This window comes from Pagrus major, chromosome 16 (assembly GCF_040436345.1).
Source record: "Pagrus major chromosome 16, Pma_NU_1.0".
Taxonomy (NCBI): Eukaryota; Metazoa; Chordata; class Actinopteri; order Spariformes; family Sparidae; genus Pagrus; species Pagrus major.
Window position 1 is genome coordinate 8,586,781 of NC_133230.1, and position 19,639 is coordinate 8,606,419.

The 19,639-nt window shown below is 44.7% G+C and overlaps 1 protein-coding gene across 1 annotated transcript in view; it reads left to right on the forward strand.

Annotated features, from left to right (window-relative positions):
- LOC141010935 (glutamate receptor ionotropic, NMDA 3B-like) overlaps positions 1-19,639 on the forward strand; it is an 81,501-nt gene that overhangs the window by 37,455 nt on the left and 24,407 nt on the right. Inside the window, exons 2-5 of the mRNA XM_073484100.1 lie at positions 8,534-9,234; positions 15,759-16,255; positions 17,425-17,696; positions 18,352-18,588. Coding sequence (XP_073340201.1) covers positions 8,534-9,234; positions 15,759-16,255; positions 17,425-17,696; positions 18,352-18,588 — 1,707 coding nt within the window. The remainder of the gene's footprint in view (positions 1-8,533; positions 9,235-15,758; positions 16,256-17,424; positions 17,697-18,351; positions 18,589-19,639) is intronic.

The window sequence follows — 19,639 nt, forward strand, 5'->3', positions numbered from 1 at the left end:
GGGGAAGGCAGAGAGTTATGATCTAGAAAGCGGTGGTGATGGAAAACCAGCGGAAAGTGATCAAGCGGGAACGGGCACACGTTGCGGCTCCATCGCGCCGATTTCCTTATTGACAGATGTGCGGCGTAATCAGAATACGGCATGTTTGCGCTACTGTAGAGCGGATGGATGAGTCAGGGGAGAAAATGCGATTACAGTGGCAATCATAACTCAGATTAGCCTTTCCTCTGTACCTCTCTCCACTGTTCAACACAGGAATCAATCACCATCACATTCAGTACGGCGCCTCATATCACACACAGGGCCGCACCAAGAGGACAAATATTATTCTCTGCGGCAGAGAAAACAACATTGTCTATAGAGCAAGGACAACAATCGCTCTCTTTAATAAATAACGGCAGCTATTATGATCATAAATAGTGAGGGGGCCAGAGGCTGTTTGTAGGGGGGAGGATGATACATGAATCCATTCAGCATATTTCTGCTGTGGGCTTGTATCTCTGCAACTGAGGGGATCAAAGGAGCTCCTGACAAAAGAGGCGCCGATGCAGCGTGCTGAGATGACAGCCTTCGCCAATGCTAGCAGTGCACTCAGCACTAACATTGGCTGACTAGAGACCTGTACAACCAGTCCAGAACAGCACATTCAGTTCCCCCCACTGTTTCCTCTATCTGATTATTATTGATGACATCAGGACATTTGCAGGGCCCAATGGAGGCTCATTAAATCAGAAGTCAACTGTTAATGAAAGTGAACACTCTGCACTGGATTACTTCATTTACTCAGCACTACAGACTAGAAGGGACGCATTTGCATACTTTGAAATGTACTTTTCAATCCATTCCCTTCGGATTGCTATTTTATTGAACTGTGTGACTAGAAATAATGTATCAGAAACTTCTTCCAGCTCTAAAGCACTTGGCTCGTTTGAGTGTGTGATCAGTCTGGCTGGGTATGTGCGTCGCAAGATATGTGTGTGTGTGCAGGACTGGCAGTTCTACCGGAGCTTGCGATGCTCCAGGGGGAAAACATGCTGGTGTGCTCTGTGTCTTGATCAGTCAAATTAATTTGGAGCCATGCTGAGAACAATATTCCATTAAATGGTTTGTAAATCACAGGCATCCACATTTACACACACACACACACACACAAATATCCTCGCAGACACTTTCACGCTCGTGGACAAACGATTACTTGGTATACACAAGTGAACCTTTTTACTCACAACTACACAAACTTGTCCACCTTGCTATGCTTGGTTTGACGCTGATGCGCAAAATGGGCGAATCCCATCTTCTCTCAGCTTTCTCTCCCATTCAGAATGATGCACATAAACTCTGAGCCTGGAGAAAAAGAGAAGACATGGCCCGTTGAGACTTTTACGGCTTTTCCCACAATCGCTCAGGACTACAATGGTGTTTTTATGATGTTACTGTATAACCCCCCCCTCTCCCGACCCGCAGAACCACCAAGGAAACTAACAAGGTCCTTATGTTTAATGGACTCAGCACACTCCAAACCTCCAGCAGCCACCAAATTGTCACAGCTATGAGAAGCCTAAGCGACGAGCAGCCATTTCCCTGTAATCAAACATAATTCGAACTGTGCCTTACACTTTTCGCCCGCTGTTTCAGCGCTCTCCCCCATGGGGCACAATCTCCTGCATACGCTCCAATCACCGTGTGGGAGATGGTGGGCTGGAGTTAAGGTATTTGCATTCGTAATTTAACGGTGACAATCAGAGGGGCATGGATCCATCTCCATCAACTGTTAACTGTGAAACAAGATTTAAGCCCTCTTTCAATCTGTGGTCAGTCCTGTGGTGGCGCCTAATAGTGTGTATCTTACCGCTTATCACTCAGTTTCTCTGAGCCAACAGGCTGTTATGCTTAGATAACCATAGTCATTTGCTGTGTTAAGTGGCTGATTGCTTCCCAGTTGTGATTTTGCGTGCATGTGTGAGTGTGCGGCGCACTTTCATGCATTTGTAAGCGCGTTAAATGTAATTTGCTGCCTCGGCCTGTGTGTTTATTGCAGTTTAGCGTGTGCATGCGTGCGTGGATTTGCACATGTGCCAATGCTGCATATGTGTCCAACAGCAGCCTTTTTCCCCCCAACCAAGCTTAGCTCCAGTCCCCGGCAGCATGGCTGAGTAAGATTAAAGTCACCCGTATTACACTTAGCGCCGGGAGACGTTAGGAAATTAGGAGAAAATTAAACAATGCTATTTGCATACAATTACACAACAGCACAGCAAACAGCCCGGTAAGCCACCGTCTGGTCACCTGAAGAGCGCTGCTCGATGTTGCTTCATTAACTATGCAAACAGCTCTGGCTGGCCTTATTCAATCATGGCTGTTTATTTGGACTGTGAGAAGAAGTCAGAAAAAATTACTCTGATTCAACAGTTTCTTTATTCATTATGTATGAGCCAAGGCTAACAATGCAATGATGCTAGTTGCTTCAGTTTTACTCCCTTGACAGGAAACCGGTTATGCACTGCAGGTTAAATGAAATTGCTTGGGTTGGATTTAGTTTCTTTTTTCTTTTTTTTTTGGTGCGCGCACACAGGCCCACATCTGCTATGACATTTTAGTCTGACATTCAGGTTATGATACGCTCAGTTTTCATCTCAGGTGTTTGAAATAAAAGACTTGCCCCCTGCTGAGAAAATCTTTCTCTGTCTTCCTCAAGACGCACACCCCCATCTCTCTCTCTCTCTCTCTCGCTCCTTCCCATTACACACACACATTTAGATGCAAACCATCACCTTTTACCTCTTTTCAAAAATACGGATATTAAACCACCTATCAATTTTTCCTCCATCTTTCATCTCAAATATATATTCACATTCAAACACTGATCTCCTTGTGTATGTCTCTTCCCTATCTCCCATCCTCCCTGCATAAAGCCAACTCACCTGGTGACACGCCGATAAAATATGAATGTGCTCAGTGAAGTGTTGTTGTTTTGGAGTGCTGCCCTGACCATGAGCTTTGTTTTCTGGGCTGAATAGGAAGCTAAGCAGCCATTGGGAGGCTCAGGCAGAGGTCCACACCGTTGGATGTAACGGCGAGGACAACACGAAGCACACCCCCGCTCTTTTTCCAACAGCGTTTTGCTCAATGCAAACGATTCATGAGCGCGTTGTTAAGCCCGAGCAGGGGCTACAGTGAGCTCTCGCAATAAGTCAAGCTGCAGCGAATTAAAGAGATCCCTCGCCTGAAGCTGTAGAGGGAGGACGAGAGGAGATACCAGTTTTTTCAAGGCTTCAGCTTACATCGTAGGCCTCTTTAGCCCGCCTGAACCACCAAGAGTGTCCACATGCGCACACACACATGCTCCCAAGTCCCACCTCCTCGCTTTTTGCTCCAACTTGCTTCTAATAAGCTCTGAAACTGCAGGTGCTGCTGTTTCTTCTGTGCTCCTTTCTTTGTTCAGGGAAATCTTTTTTTTTTTTTTTTCCTTTTTGGCAATGTGCATTGGGTTGCACACCTTCCAAGTGTTGATGCTGTTCTTATGGAGGCCTAAATAAGGAATGAGCTTAGTAACTGAGAGCTGCTCCCTCCTGTTCTGATTCAACGCACTCCTGTCGGTTTGCTTACTCCACATTGCCCAAAGATCCCTCTGGGTCTATGCTCGAGTATTCACACCACGGTGTGTTTGTACTGTATCTGTGTGTTCTTGCACTGCTGCCTGTGTGTGCTTGTTTGTTTGTGCCTCCTGCATGTGTGCCTATCTGCTGTCAGTGTCTGGGGGTTTCTTTGCATGTATTTGTGCACATGCAGTGTATTTCAAAACCTGAAAATCTTTGGACCAATGCATCAAACAGGACTTTCTTTAGTAGAGGCAGAGGTTCAGTTCAAGGCTCGTAATTTGCAGATGTGTTAAAAGGGGTATGGATTTTAAAATTTATACTGGAATAATGCTGACGTTCCTTTTAGCCATGCTTATCCTGCATCCTTAGTTCAGAGTCTTTATAACCTGTGCTTGCGGATGGAGCTTCTACCTGAGAAAAGAAAAAAGATAAGAGCATACAAAAAATACACACAGAAATGCACCCTGGAGGTTCTTACAGGTTGAAAACGTCTAGCTGCTTAGAGAAAACATCCATTACACTCCTAACCAAGCCTGAAAAAGACCTGTGTACTTTCGGAAAACATCAACCTGGGTCTGGGATGACCTGAGCGGTAGAGCTGGACTCAGAGAGTACCATGGCTGACAGGATCAAGCCTGTTTGTGTCAAGCAGGTCCCTGCACACTGCACACACACACACGTGTCTGTGTTTCTGTTGCCAACATTCTGCAAACTTTCAAGTCCCAGACAGCACAGTCACCTTTTATCTTGTCTAGACTGTGACATCATTAAAAAAAAATAAAAAAAATTCTGTCAGCTTTCCTCTGGAGATCAAAAACCACTCAGGCTCCCTAAGGTTTGCAAAAAAAAAAGACATTTTAAATTCAAATGTCTGATAACGGCAGCAACAAAGTTGGCCCCGACCCAAGGCAAAAGCACAGGATGTCAAAAACAAACACAAGAAATTCAGGCAGACAGCCCTCGTGGACTTGAAGATCTGTCGTAAGCATTCATGCAAGTATGCAAACATATGTGCAGAAATTACACACATACATTATATCTGGCATGTCACATGGATAAACACTGATGCTGCCAGCTTGTTTTCAGGACATGCAGGATTAAGCTGGCAGGGATTTTTATTGTTCTTGATGCACTGAAATGCTTCAAGATGCGTCATGTAGGATGTTGTTGTTTGGTTAAAGATCGTTTCAGCCAGTTTTGAGTGCCGGTGCCCTAAAGAACATGAAGTGTGCGTGTGTGTGTGTGTGACAGGAAAGAGAAAAAAATTAAAGGAAAGTAACAGGGGCTGCCTGGCAGGAGGCTGTGTGTGGCTTACCATGAGTTGGCATCAGTGGCCAGCTCAAGAAGTGACCCACTGAGCCCAAACGGTGGCCAGTAAAAGACTTCCTCAATGAAGCAACCTGGTGATAGTTGGCTTAAGCAGGCATTCAGAATTACATCAGCCTTGCATTAAAAAAATGCAATGGGCTGCATTGATGGTAGTGCGTTGTTAAAGGTAATACGTCTTATGAATACTATGCGAAATGTCATTTCTTTCCCTGTAACTTTATGAGGTAAACAGCAGAATTAACTAATAGCCAAGTTCAGTGTTGTTTGCGCAACGCTGCATTCTTTTTGCCAGAGCCCTCCGCATCGACTCCTTCACTACATCACCGAAATTGCCTCATTAATTTTTTTTATTCAGTGGTGTTGTCAATCTGAATACAGCCTCCCAGCTCTCAGAGCAAGACAAGTAGGCAGAATATCATGTGTAGGCTCTTTCTCACTTCTACAGCTGCTCAACAAAGTCGACTCGCAGGATATATGATACACCTAATCTGAGCCTTAAATGAAACAATGAAACACATGTTGACATATATCATATTTGTACAACCAATCAGAGCAACAAAGTGTTTGACGTAGCACTGAGCACGCACAGCTCAAAGCACAGACGAAATGTGATCTTATTAGCTCCCGCTGAATTGTTGTTCAGGGAAGGTAGGTAGCTCCTAACGTTCATATAAAATGCAGGGTGAATCACAGCCTGAGAAACATAGGTAAGGGGAATGAGTGGAAAACACCAGGAACATGGAAGGAGCTGATAGGTTGGAAAAACACCAGGCACAAGGATGGAGGTGATAGGTTGGATAAACACTAAGAACACAGAAGGAGCTGATAGGTTTGAAAAAACACTAGGAACATGAAAGGATCTGATAGGCTGGATAAACACTAGGAATACAGAAGGATCTGATAGGCTGGATAAACACTAGGAAAATGGAAGGAGCTCATAGGTTGGAAAAACACAAGGAACAGGGATTCGCAAATTGAGGAGATGCAGTGTAGGTGTGCCGGGAAAGCAGGCTGGGGAGGAGGAGATAAATAACTAACTTACTAACTAACAGTTAGCTAATGTTACACAACACACAGCTAACTCTTCTATGCTTGTGAGTGTTGAATTTGTTTCCATACATTCACCCATCAGTCCACAGTTTATACAGTTAGCTAGAACTGCTATTTCAACTGTTGATGAAACACTGACTGTTCTTGGCACGTTGCTGCTCTGAGAGCGCGGTGCTCTGAGTAGCCAGAGTGAGCTCGAGTGCTCAGAGTGACTACTTACAAATGCAACCATAGTCTACACTCTCCAAGTACCCCTCTTAATGTACATTACTTTGAGGAAAGCTATGTAAATCACATTTGTACCTATAACCTACTTACTGTACATAGCAAAAAAGCTCTCAGACGTTATGGCCATAATGTCAATAGAAATAATTGAGCCAAAACACTCACATGCAAAGAGGCAACTGCAGTTGTATTAGGCAATAACTAAAGTGATTTGCTTTTTTAAAGTTTCATTGGGTCCACTTTGGTGCTTGTCACATTTGATTGCCCACAGAATCTTTGAATAAGTCCTTTCACCACCACTCAAAACTGCCGAGTGCTTCCCGTTCTTATGGGCTGGAACTCTTGACCTCACGAAAAGGCTCATATCACCTTATCTCTCAGCTCCCACATCTGCCTCCCTCCTTCCACTCTAATTTGCTTTCCCTCCAAACAGCCACGACTACAAATACAACATGTACAATGCTCCAGCGAGCTCTTATTATTATCATCCTCACGTCCTAACTCTTGAAGTAATTCTACTGTTGTGCTCATTGTGAGTCACACTGGATAAGAGAGACCGGCTAAACGCCTCAAAATGTAAATGAAATTGTCAAAGATTCTCTCAAAAAGTCAAGTAAATTAGAAGTTAGCTGTAATTGTGAAGGCAAGAAAAAATAATAAAAAGAAACGCTGGTGGAAAAACAGCTGACACAGCTGTGTGATGTGCACAGATGATTATTATTATAATTAATTTGACAATGATATATTTATTAAGATTATGTTTCTGGTTTTCTAACAAGCTGCGTTCGCTGGGAGCATAACTTACAGATTTTTGTTCATGTTGCACATTCATCTGCTGTTTGCACTTGTCATCGCTATGTGTACTTAGTTCAGTATATCCATACATTAAATATGAATGTATGCCTACATGTTAAAGGATATATGCCACAGATGGATCCCACCAAGAGAGACTTAGAATGAGAGCAGATATAGATTTACATACTAATTCCTTCCAGCTGCCTCACGGCTCTGTTTTGATCCGCTATCGCCACTTTTTGAGTCCTTTGACAAAATATGCACGATGTTAGTTTCATCCCTGGCGGTAATGTGCTGAATAATGCTCACACCTGTAGCAGGCACCGCCTCACTATCTCTATTCCCCTGGGCCACCCGCTGGCGTCTCGCCACCCCACCTCCGCCACTTCCTGGCCCCCCATCGAGTTCAAACGAAGAGGCCTACCTTCACACACACTCCAAGGCTCTCCCAGGAGGATAAATACATACACTCCATTAATTCATCCATGTCTTTGCAGACTTCAGTCAAACAATTTTTTTCTTACTCTTATGGGACTCAAGGACTTTCAGCAGAGGGCCCGCTCTGTTTACCTTGTACTCCCAAGTGGGATATTTCCATTTGAATGAAAGTGTGTGGGTTGCAGTTCTGTTTAAAGATCTCATCTTCAGAAAAACACGTGTGTGAGTGTGCAAGTTTCTCGACAAACGCTGTATATACCTGCATTGATTTACAGTATATGTACAAATTTAATTAAGTACTATATGTGTGTGTTTGTGCATATGTTATAGAGATTCATAAAATGTATATGCATTTGTGCCAGAGGGTGTTTATGAGCATATTGGGTCATGCATCTATATATATAATTTCAGTTTAGTCAGGTGGTGCAAATCTTAAGTCATGTTAAGCTAAACTTTGAGCTCTCTATACAAAAGCAGAATCCCCCCTCAACCTTGCCTGGAGCACAGATAGGATGAAAAATGGATGGAGGCCCCAAAGGAAGGAAGGGGGCCGGTCCATCTGTGAGCTGCATTCAAGGACAACAGTGTTATCCATTTTGGAACAGTATGAAACAAGCCAGTGTCTTCAGTGGGGTTTGGAAATGAGGGCTTCTGGACGAACTGTGGATGCTACTGTTGTGTTGCCAAGCCAACTGTGATGTTGCAGATTAGATGCGAATCATTGACTCCTTGTTTGTATCGGCGCGACTCTTCTCATCCAGAGTGAGAGATAATGAACGAATGTGACTGATTGTTTCTGATCAGTGTTGTTGTGGTGAATTACTGCAACAAGAGGGATTGTTTTGCAGCACTCCGGCGCTCATAAAAGCTGCGTTTAATTTGATTGTACGTTATTCAGCCCCGAGGTGTTGGGGTTTGGGTTTCTCTATTTATCTCTGTTTTGATCTTGTTTTCTCTTTTCTCTCCTCCCTTTCTTCTCTCCCTTTTTGTCCTGTCTTCCTCCATCATTTCACTTTTCTTTTTAACTTTCTCACTTCTCTGTGCACTATTTTCTTCTTTCATTCAACTCCTCTTCTCCCTCCTGTCCTCTCTGATAGAACCGATTCCATCTGCAGATGTCGGCCCGTGTGCCTCCATCAACCCTGGGCAGCCTGCTGCTGACGGTCCTGCAGGGGAAAGAAGGGGACAGGGACAGGGGAAGCCGAGGGGAAGGCAGCTGGGGAGGAGCAGCTGTGATCTGCCCCGGATGGGAAGAAGGAGGCGACGGGTTGCTGTCTCACCTGCAGACCCACAGCGGTGCTACCTGGCATTTGTGGGACATTATCAACCTGACCCGCATCTCGGGGGGTGGGGATAGGAGAGGGGATACCAGCGCAGAGAGGAGGGAGGATCAGAGAGAAGAAGAAGCTTTGAAGATCCTCTCCACTCGTTTCCTGCGCTCCCCCTCTCCCATCTCCTCTGTCCTCCTCCTGGGCTCTGACCCCGAGTGTGTCGCCTCAGTCCTGCGGGCTGCTCAGCGCCTTGCTCCATCACTGCCAGCGCTGCAGTGGATCATGGGATATCCCTTATCTCCAGATTCGCTCCACACTCTCGGAGGTCCCCTTGGACTGTTGGCCTACGGGGAGGTCGGCCGCAAGCCAATCAGCTTCTACATCCGGGATGCTTTGCAGCTGATCGGCCGTGCGGTCACTGCGGCGACCATGGTGAGGCCGGACTTGGCGCTGATACAGAACATGGTGAACTGTTACGACAAACCAAACCGTCATGAGCTGCCTTCTTCGGGACAATATCTGGCCAGGTATACGCACAGATGTATCACACACTACAGATAAAATATTAAGTTCACTCAAATTACAAAGAAATATATATAATTATCAGAAAGACCAAAGTTGAAATGCATTTGTCAGCCCCATTTGTGATTTTAACACTCCCTAGCTATGTTACAACATGACTTTGTACGGTACTCCATGTCATGATATGCAACACAAGGCAACAAGTGCTGAGCTCACTTCCTGTTTCCAGCTAACATCAGCTAGACCCCAGCATCTTATCTTCGTATCACGTAGGATAGTCTGACTTACCGCATGTAGACTGTTGGTACAAAGTGTGTAATTGGTCGCCTCTTCCCCACTTTCCTCCGCTATCTGCGTGTACTGTTGGCAAAACCCCCATCTCTACATGAAACAAGAATAACCACTTCCAAGCTAGCAACCTACACCCTACTCGAACACTAACCCGGCACGAATCTAAATAAGCTAGCAGCTGTTTAAGCCACTTTAATGCTAGTGCTCACCTCCCCATGTGTAGACTGAGTTTCCCCGACACGATTTTGCAGGGGCACCATTGCTGCATCCTGGGTTGAAGACCGATTGCGATCGGTTTAAAGATACGCTAACAAGCCAGTGTGTTTTTCCCCCATACCAAATTGAGAATAGGTGCAGCCAGACCTTTCTCCAGCACTGACAGTGCTGTGGGGAAAGGTCTGACTATGCAAGACTACATGTAGGATGTCCACAACACTGAGTGTGCAGGAGCTCAATGACTCAGCAGTTTAATGGCAGCAAACTAGGCTAACTTACTAACTAACCTATATTTTTCTAACTGGATAATTAGCTTATCTAGGCATAACAAAAAAGTTGATTATTATAATCCACAGACCTTATTGTCAACACTATTAGGACAGACTTTATCTAAAAGGACCAACCAAAGACAAATGAACACAGTACAATACTAATTTTACGGCACTTTGCTTAAGGTCAGGAGCAAGGTCAGTTCCAGAGCATTACCCTGCAGCTGGAGATTTGTGCAAGAAAACTTCAGCCCAGTGGACCACAGAGAAACTTGCACCTCTTCAAAATGCTAAATGTTTTGCCTCAGGCGAAACTGGGATTAGTATTGGTCTGTCAGGGCTGAACCTCAAATAGTCTCTATTACCTCTGCAGCCAATAGGCCAACCGGTCACTTGCAAATTCTTAGCCAAGGTCCCAAAAGTGAACACGTTTAACCCCGCCGAATGATATATGTAAGACACTGACAACGGCAATTTAATTCCTCTGGTCACACCACTAAATATCTGTAAGCTCGTTAACTTTCTGAGTGACATGTTGGCATATTTGTGAGCAGTTGCTGGCTCCACTTGTGGTACTGTACGCTTCGGTTGCTGCCCTTGTCTGTCCTCTGCACCACGGGGGCGGCGTCTTCTGAATAGCACTGTCACACTGGGGGTGGGGAGGAGGTCTTTATGGCATACAGATGCACAGACTGACACCAGAGAGTTTTTGTCTGTTTCTCTCCGCTGTTGCCGCCGCTTCAATCCCTGCAGCTTTTAAAAGGGCCTCTGACAGCTCGCACGCGCTCTGTCAAGGTGCGGTTGGTGATAACACGTACACACACACACACACATGCACACACACACACAGAAAAAAGCATATTGAAATACATAAGAAACCATTGCACTTTAGTTTTTTCAGAAAAACTAAATCCTTACGTTTGTACACAGCAAAAAAAAAAAAACTCACAGACATAACAACACCTCTTAAGCCATATGTGGCTGATACTGAGTGATGCACTGAGCCGCCATGCCTAAAACTCACTCCAAAGTTAAATATCTCTGCTCTGGCAGTTGACATGATTATTTTTCAAACGGTGCACTGGATAAAACAGCGTGAGTCTAACTTCATGTGGTCGCATGGCACTGGTGAGAGAAGGATTTGTGGTTTGAGCTGGGCCCACAGCAAATATTGAACACACACAGTGTCTGCCAGCTGAGAGTGATCATCAACACCACCCACATAATCACAAGCTGGATTCTCACAGTGTTCCTTCCTTCTGCAGTTTAGTAGAGCCTTGGGATGCCAGTGTAATTTGGCATGGAGGGCCAGAGGCTAAAACAAGTGGGTTACAAAGCAGTATTATTGTACATTAGGTTTATTGGCTTTCATGTGATTAAAACACTCATTTTTAGCCACGCTAGCAGGTAGAGCTGCGCGTTCGGTCGATTTTTCGACGAAAGGAAAATTAATAGCCAACTATTTTGACAATCAGTGAATCGTTTTGGTCAATTTTCTAGCAAAGATATTAAACTCACTGGTTCCAGCTTATTAAATGAAGAATTTGCTGATTTTCTTTGTGATTTATGACAGAAAATGTAGAGTTTTTGTGTTTTAGACTGTTGGCTGGAAAAAAAGAAGCAATTTGGAGACGTCGCTTTGGGCTCTGGTGAATAGAGTGAGCATTTTTCACATTTTAGACCAATCATTTCATCAAATAATTGTGAAAACAATTGTCAGATTAATTAGTAATGAAATAACCGTTTGTTACAGCCCTAGACATTGATAGTCCTCAAAGGATGAAGCCTACAATTTGGTAATCTACTGACTTTTCTTCTAGTGTGACCAACAGGTTGGCATTTGCATTTTAAGTGAAGTCTTGTTATCCTTTGAACAATAAAGAAATCAATCGCCCCCTTTCGACCAGTGTGAACCAAGTGCTGGTTCTGGGCTGGTGCTAGTGCTAGTGCTGGTTTGGAGTTAGTTCAACCTGCAAAAAGTCACATCATTCAGTAACTGTGTACGCCCCCAGTTTCCTCAGCATTGCTCGGAACAACTATGGCAGACTACTATGGAAGTGTTGCTCCTGGCTTTGCATGCCTACATTGGCGTCCAAGCATGACTGGTCCTCGCACAACTGTTGCTTCGATTTGCTTTCCATAGCGAAAATCTTTTGTTTATTCTCCCATGGATGAGCAAGAACATGCTACACTAGTTCTGGTTTTTAAATATGGTGGTCATAAGTGTTTTTTAGGTGGTCTGTGGTCACAATAACCCTGCCTCCATCCGTGTCGGCTGTCAAAACGCAAGGAACTGGTTCAAGAGTAGGCACTGGCTCCGAACAGGCATCTGAGCCGCCTTGGTCTTAAGTTATGCTTTTAAACTGACTCCAACTTTGTCAGGAATCCAGCGAAAGTCACAATTTTGTCTGTGATGGGCCAATTAGGACATAGTCTAGACTATCAGTATAGGCTTTTTATAATAGAGCCCTCCACAATATAGTGTCAGTGACCTTTGTTCCTGGTCTGCGAGAGACTGATAAAAGAGGCTGTTCTATCGCACTATTCAACCCGGTCCAGGTAGACTCCGTGCCCTCTAGTGTACTCCCTGATTCTTATCCCTCCCTTGCAACAGCCAGACATGCCATTGCTCCAGAGAACCCTAACAAAGCTGAAGGAAGGGAGAGACTTCCACAAGGAAAAGGCAATTAACAACTCAATGCCCAAGGGACTGAGCGAGGAAGGCATGGAGGGAGAGAGGATGTCTGGAGATATAAGCAACACGGGGAGGTGTGAGGGAGGACGAGAGCACAAAACTGCACCAATATTACTGTTTCTGATTCAAAGCAGTGGAGCAGAGTAAAGATATGACAAACTAGCCACTTTTGATGTATTTCTTCCGAATGTCCAGAATCAGAAAAAAAGCTCCCCGGGTGCTTATTCCCAAAAATACATTAGAAAGAAAGGAACAGATAGATGAAAGAGGGGGGGAAGTAGGAAACAGCTATAGGAAGATAGAAATAATATCAAAGAAAAGGGAGAAGAAACTCATACTGGATAGGATGTGAGCGAGGAGGAGGAGAAAGGAGAGGAGGAGAATTGATAGAGGGTTGTTGCTATCGGAGTGAGATCTGCCAGTCAGTGGCATCTCACTCGACACTGCTGCCACGCTGATTCCATCTCCCCGGAAGAGATTAAAACCACTGAAACAAGAGTGCCTCGTATCATCCCAGACAGACAATGACAGAGGGAGTAAACTTTCCTCCAAACTAAAGGAGATGGAGCGATAAGGGAGTGAGACGCATGCCTGGGACTCTCTTATAGAGTCATCATTTACCGGCCACTCTGCTGACATTTACTCTCAAGAGTGCGTAAACCGGGGCCAGGTGTTAGTGAGAGGAAGCCATCCCTCTCTGACACCACTGGCCAACTTATCAACCTGCTTTGACATCCACCGTCATTCTTTGAACGCAGCCTCTGGCCCAGTGCACCACAACAAACCCGCAACAACCTATAACTAAAAAGGTGGCGCTGCTTGAATGTGTGCTGCACTTTTCACTCCCCGGCTCTTATCCCTGGATCTCACGTTTTTTTATCTCCGGGCACAAATCCAAAAATGTCACAAACTGCGGAAAAAGGAGGGCTTCACACTCCTCTGCTCAGACACGACATGTAGAGTGAATCGTATGGATAATTTTTTTGTGGCCAGCCGCAGCCACTACAGTAATAGTATATGAGTCTGGAGTGGGTTGGCTTGATGAATCTGCTGTCTGTGGGATATGATGATTCAGCCGCGCTATTACCATGAGTGATTTCAGCTCAAGGCAAGGCTAGCACTTCCGCTTTATGGTCACAGAGACAGAGGGAGCTACTGATGAGGAAACATAAGTTAACGGGGAATGGGATGGGAATGACTTTGAAATCAGAGGCATTTTTAATCAGCCTCATGAGAGTTATGGCGGCAGAAATGGGTTTATAAATTGATATTGTGCTTTTGACGGGGAGAATGAACAAAAGCACACGCAGAATACAAAAAAAAAGTCTTGCAGAGATTCACATGTTGTATCGTCCTATGTGTGATGCAGACAGGCTTTATTTCAGGCTAGGCTTGGAGGTGAGGTTAATGACCCTCATGATCAATTTAGTCATTTCATTTTACATCGCCTGCCCCATATTTAATGCAGAAAGTTCTCCTGCAGTAGTTACATTATATGCTCATCAATTCAACATAGGGCGAGGAAAAGAAGAAGAGAGAATAAAACAAAGAGCAAGAGGGAAAAAAAAGCTGTGTTTTTGCTCTGCTTTGAGAAAGGGCTATGACTTAACCAACCTTTTCCATTAACAGCAGGGAAAACTTGCCATTTCTAGCATTGACCCAGACGTAATCAACAGTCGCCGCACGGTTCAACACCCATACCGAATGCAGTGATCCCTGCATACTTTAACATTTAAACAACCTCTCGTACAATTTTCACTGACCTCCTGACAATCCCCCACTAATCAAGACATGATCAAACGGCACTCGTATGCCGTCACATTGAGACATCACCTGACGATGTCCACATGATCAAATGCCGAGACGTGAGCCAACAATCCCTGCACGGTTCAAGAGGCCAGGGCAGATTTATGTGCAAACGGGGATTGCTCTTTATAATGTATTCTGCCGTAAGGACCGACGCCACCAGGCGAGTGAGACGAATAGCAATGACTGTCTGTATGGACTGGCAGATATGAGGGGACCCTCACTGCACTGCATTAACTTTTAATTATGACTTTCTGGGAGATGCAATTACCCATCTGAGACTAGACTTGCAAAAGCTCCGCAACCAGACCATGCCTGTCTGCACCATCGTTTGTAACTTATTTCTTGCTTTTTCTCAATTTTTTATTTTTTTTAACTGGCTAGTTTAGTGATGTGTATTATTGAGGGCTATATTTCTGCAGCTTTATTACAGAAAAATGTTCTAACTGCTTGTCTTATCTTAAGTAATCCTTAAGCTAGGAATCCTATCTTCCTATTACAGAAGCTGTTCCTGAACTCATGGCTATTTTCTGTCTTATCTCAGACCTTGTACCTCGAGAATCATAACCAAAACTATAAACTTGTTTCTTCAGCGAGCACTTGTCCTGTCATCCCCGTGTCTGTGTTTAGAATGCAAACAAAAACTGCCTGTTTTTCCTTGCCAGAAAAGACAGGTGTTCAATTTTAGCTTCACTAAGTCAGAGGCATTAGGCTAATTATGCTGGTGTAGAAACAGATATAGCCTAAACCCTTTGAAAGAAGAGTGTTAGCCTCTGCAGCATGCTAACATCAATGTCAACTTCTCCAACAGGCTTACATCCGTGTTCGCCCCTCCAGCAGGCTAACACCAGCGTTAGCTTCTCCAACAATCATTGTTTGAGTAGCCTTTCGATCAGAATAGTTAAGTGTTAATGTTGGTCTTCATCTTCCTCGTCATTGCCATACAGAAATACACACAGTAAGAGGGTTTAGAGTTATTTTAGGACAGGGTCTATGCCAGCCTAATATGATTCTTCAGTTAAGACAGTTCTGTAATAACAAAACTGTTATCCCAAGATAAGTTAGGGTTGTTTTCCCAATGCAGTTAGAAAACATATTTCTGTAAATTCTAAATGTCATCCTAACTGAGATAAGATAGTATTTGAAGTTTCTGTAATGGGGCCCCTGAACTGCAATAACCCAGTATTGATCCTGCATTGTTTCTCACTTTAGTTGCCTCTCGCTTATTGTTTGTCTCTCTCTGTCCCTTGAGGTTTCTCTCCAACACTTCCTTCACCGGGGCCACAGGCCTCATCCAGGTGGATGCCAGCCTCTCTCGGGTCTTATCCTCCCAGCTGTTCCACGTATGGAGCCTGAAGAGGGGCGCTCTTGGCCAGCCGGCCTGGGTGACTGTAGGCCAGTGGACCAGAGGCAGGCTGGAGTTAGAAGGGGGGATCCTGGGACTGGTGGGAGGGTTCAGGAACAGCCAGGGACAAGGTCTTGGAGCTGGAGTGAGGGGAGGGGACGGGCAGGGGGACGGTAACGTTGGAGGGCGCTGGAGGCCTGGACTCTCCGTTGAGGGACACCGCCTGAGGGTGGTGACACTGGTGGAACATCCGTTTGTCTTCACACGGGAAGTAGACGACGACGGCTTGTGTCCAGCTGGTCAGCTCTGTCTGGACCCCAGAACCAACCGATCTGACCTAATCCACAGCCTCTTCAACCAACTGCACAACCCAAATGCGACAACTACGGAATGGGACGGTACTGGTGAGTTTTGATTTGATCTTCTGTTAAAAAAAAACACATTTTAACTTGTAGGAGCATATGCATGAGTTCTAATTTCTGAAAACTTTGAGCTTCTCTTATGTAAACTCTCAGATCTCTGGGCTTAGATCTCATCGCTATGTCACATGGCCACATCTCCTCTACTCCTCCTCAAGCCTGAAGTGGATTTTAGATGGAAAATCAATAAAGGATCATGGCTGGTCAGTCCAGTTGAAAAATATACCTGGTGCAGTGTCAAGGGCTTAGGTCTACATCTCCGCTTCATGAGTGAAGAGGATTAAAGGCGGTAAATCAATGAGAGATCAAGACTAGCATGTCAAAGAACTACAGAGCTACATCTCTGAGTAAAAAGACAACTCACCCAACTATAAAAAACTGCCTACTGTAAGGCAGTAAAATATCCAGTAAGGCATCAAACTTTTTTTACTTACTTACTTTTTTCAGCAGATGGCCAATGGAAGACAGCTAATAGGAGCCGGCATCTTTTGGATAATGCAGGAATTGAGGAAAGTAAATAGGTTTTTAGCTCTGTAGCCTGTGTTTCAAGAGCAAGAGAAAATATCTTCTTGGGTGGAAGTATTGCAGAGATTTGTGCCAAGTTTCAAAAGTAATTGGCATATTGCTTTATTGAGTTTGCAGAAAGGTTTGGCAGAAAAATCTAAATTGCGAAAATGTCAGAAATAGTTAAAAATCTATATTATAGTGTGTCAAGCTTGTCAACTCCTTTAGCTGTGATCAGAAGCCCTATTGCTCAATCAGTTGGTCGGTCCACAAAAGCTTCCCAACATTTCAGGACCGCAGTTTTGGCTTTTGAAGGCTTATATCTGGCATAGAAGTGAAGTGTGTGCTCGAAGGTGTGTGTTTGCCTTCATGCCAAGTGGCTAAATAAATGGTCATTGCAATGGGAGGAGCCTATAACAAAAAGGCGGGTAACCTCTACACAGATTCACGAAAATTGGGATTTGTTAAATTGTAAAATATCCTGCCTCCATTACAGATCTGTGTCACAAGTTGTCACAAGCTTACCAGGGATCATTGCAAAAAATCATTGCATATTGGCCAGTATATCGATATCGCAATTTCTTACTCGTCAGGCTCTAACATAAATATCTGAATGGACAAATTTCCCATAATTGCTTCTTCCCTGTCAGAGCTACCAGAAGACCTCAGGAAGTGCTGCTATGGGTACTGCGTCGACCTGTTAGAGAAACTTGCAGAGGACATGGGTTTCACCTTCGACCTTTATATTGTGGGTGACGGGAAGTACGGAGCCTCGAGCGGGACGGGACGCTGGACGGGACTTGTCGGGGACCTCCTGAGCGGAACGGCTGACATGGCTGTCACCTCTTTCTCCATCAACTCTGCCAGGAGCAGAGTCATCGATTTCACCTCGCCCTTCTACTCCACCAGCTTGGGCATTCTGGTACGATTGCTTGATGTCCTTATTAGTTTGCTGGAGATTGTATTTTAATGATCGCAGCATTTTGAGTCAGTGGCAGCATCACAATCTTCAGTGTTGCTTTGATTTGTCAGTCTCTCTCTCTCTCTCTCTCGCTCTCTCTCTCGCTATGGCTTTTTCAGTATGATTTGATGATACGGGTCTGCAGATACTTAGTTTCACCCCTATGCCCTTCTCACCCGGTCTTCTGGTGAGGAAGAGGAGCTCATTAGTTGTGTGTAATTAGTTTCTTGAGTTTTGCTGCAAACAAATTAATTCTGAAAGTTGAAAAGGGACGACAGTTTAAGAGAGCGTGAGTTTGAGGATTTTCAGAGTCAAACATGCTGCTTACGCTTTGATTTATTAACATGTCCCTCTGTGCCTCGAAAACTGAAATCCATAATATGATCCGGCAATGTGATCTGAAAAACTAAAACTACTATCTGAAAAAGGGATTTCTTATCCTTAGAAAATGATGAATAGCACAAAAAAAAAACATGTATGCAACTTTGCAAAAGCTAACTACGCTTGGTATGAGAAGTTTACCAGCATGATCTTACAAACTGGAGGTTGAATCGCAATCTCAATTTGCTGAAAATACATCCAGCCAGTTTCTTGGATTTGTTTTTTGACTTACCAGGTTCGTAGCCGGGACACTGCAGCCCCCATTGGAGCCTTTATGTGGCCTCTCCACTGGTCCATGTGGGTGGGGATTTTCGTCACGCTACATCTCACCGCGCTCTTCCTCACCTTGTACGAGTGGAACAGCCCCTTCGGCATGACACCCCATGGCAGGAACCGGCTGCGTGTGTTCTCCTACTCCTCCGCCCTCAATCTCTGCTACGCCATACTGTTTGGACGCACTGTCGCCACCAAGGTAAAGTAGCTCTCCGCTGTGTGATAAATAGGCATCACGCCGGGTGGGGCAGGGAATTGAAATTGCAGTGAAAGGGAGGAGGGGATGCGCATTATGGGAAAGAGTACACAAACAATAAGGGTGAGTCGAAAGAGGAAGTTAGAGGAGAAAGAGGCATGGAGACAGATGATAGAGATGGCTGGGGAGCGGAAAAGATGGATAGGGGAGAGGTTAAGAAGGTAGGCAGTGATGAAGTAGAGAGGTACAGGGAGGATAATGCACATACAGGGAGGGAGAGGGGAAAGGGTAAGTGGGCCGACAGAGATTGAAGGAGTTATGGCGAGGATGATGGGGATGGATGAAGGTGGAAAAAGAGCGACCCAGTAGAGGTTAACTCCCCGAAGTAGTCAGATTCAAAGTTGAAAACAAGAAGGCAGGTGGAATGGGGGGGGTGGGGGGGTAGAAAGGTGAGAGTGTGAACTGGGAAATGGGTTTTAAAAAGAAAGTAATGGGGAGGTTGACAGGAAGATGGCGAGAAAAGGTTGAAAGGGTAAGTGGACAAGCAGAGATGAGAAAAGCAACATAGTGAGGGTGACATGGAGGTGGGCAGACAGGATGATGTAAATGGGGGAGAACAAGTGGGTGGCCAGAGTTGGGGAGCCAGGCAGTGAAGGTCAGTAGGTAGTATGAGACGAAAATGTGTGAGACGAGTGATCACCAAAGACAAATGATGTCAAAGCCTCAGGCAAACCTGTCGATTACGAAATACCTAGCAAGATGAAAAACAATCTCTTTCCTTCTCCGCGTAAAAATATTAAATGTACTTTTGCAGTAACATCATTCTTAAGAACTCAGATTTGATTGTCAGGTTTGACTGATCGCGCCACACCCACAGTCACACTGCCGCACATACCCAGCAACGGTGATGAACAACTGTCCCCTGCGTTCTTTGTTTTTTAAACAGCCAAAATCCATCATTATGATAACTTATGCTTGCTCCTCAAATTCATGCAGCACATGCAGATAAATATCTGAAACATAATTTGCTTAAACTATTCCTGTCTGGCGAGTA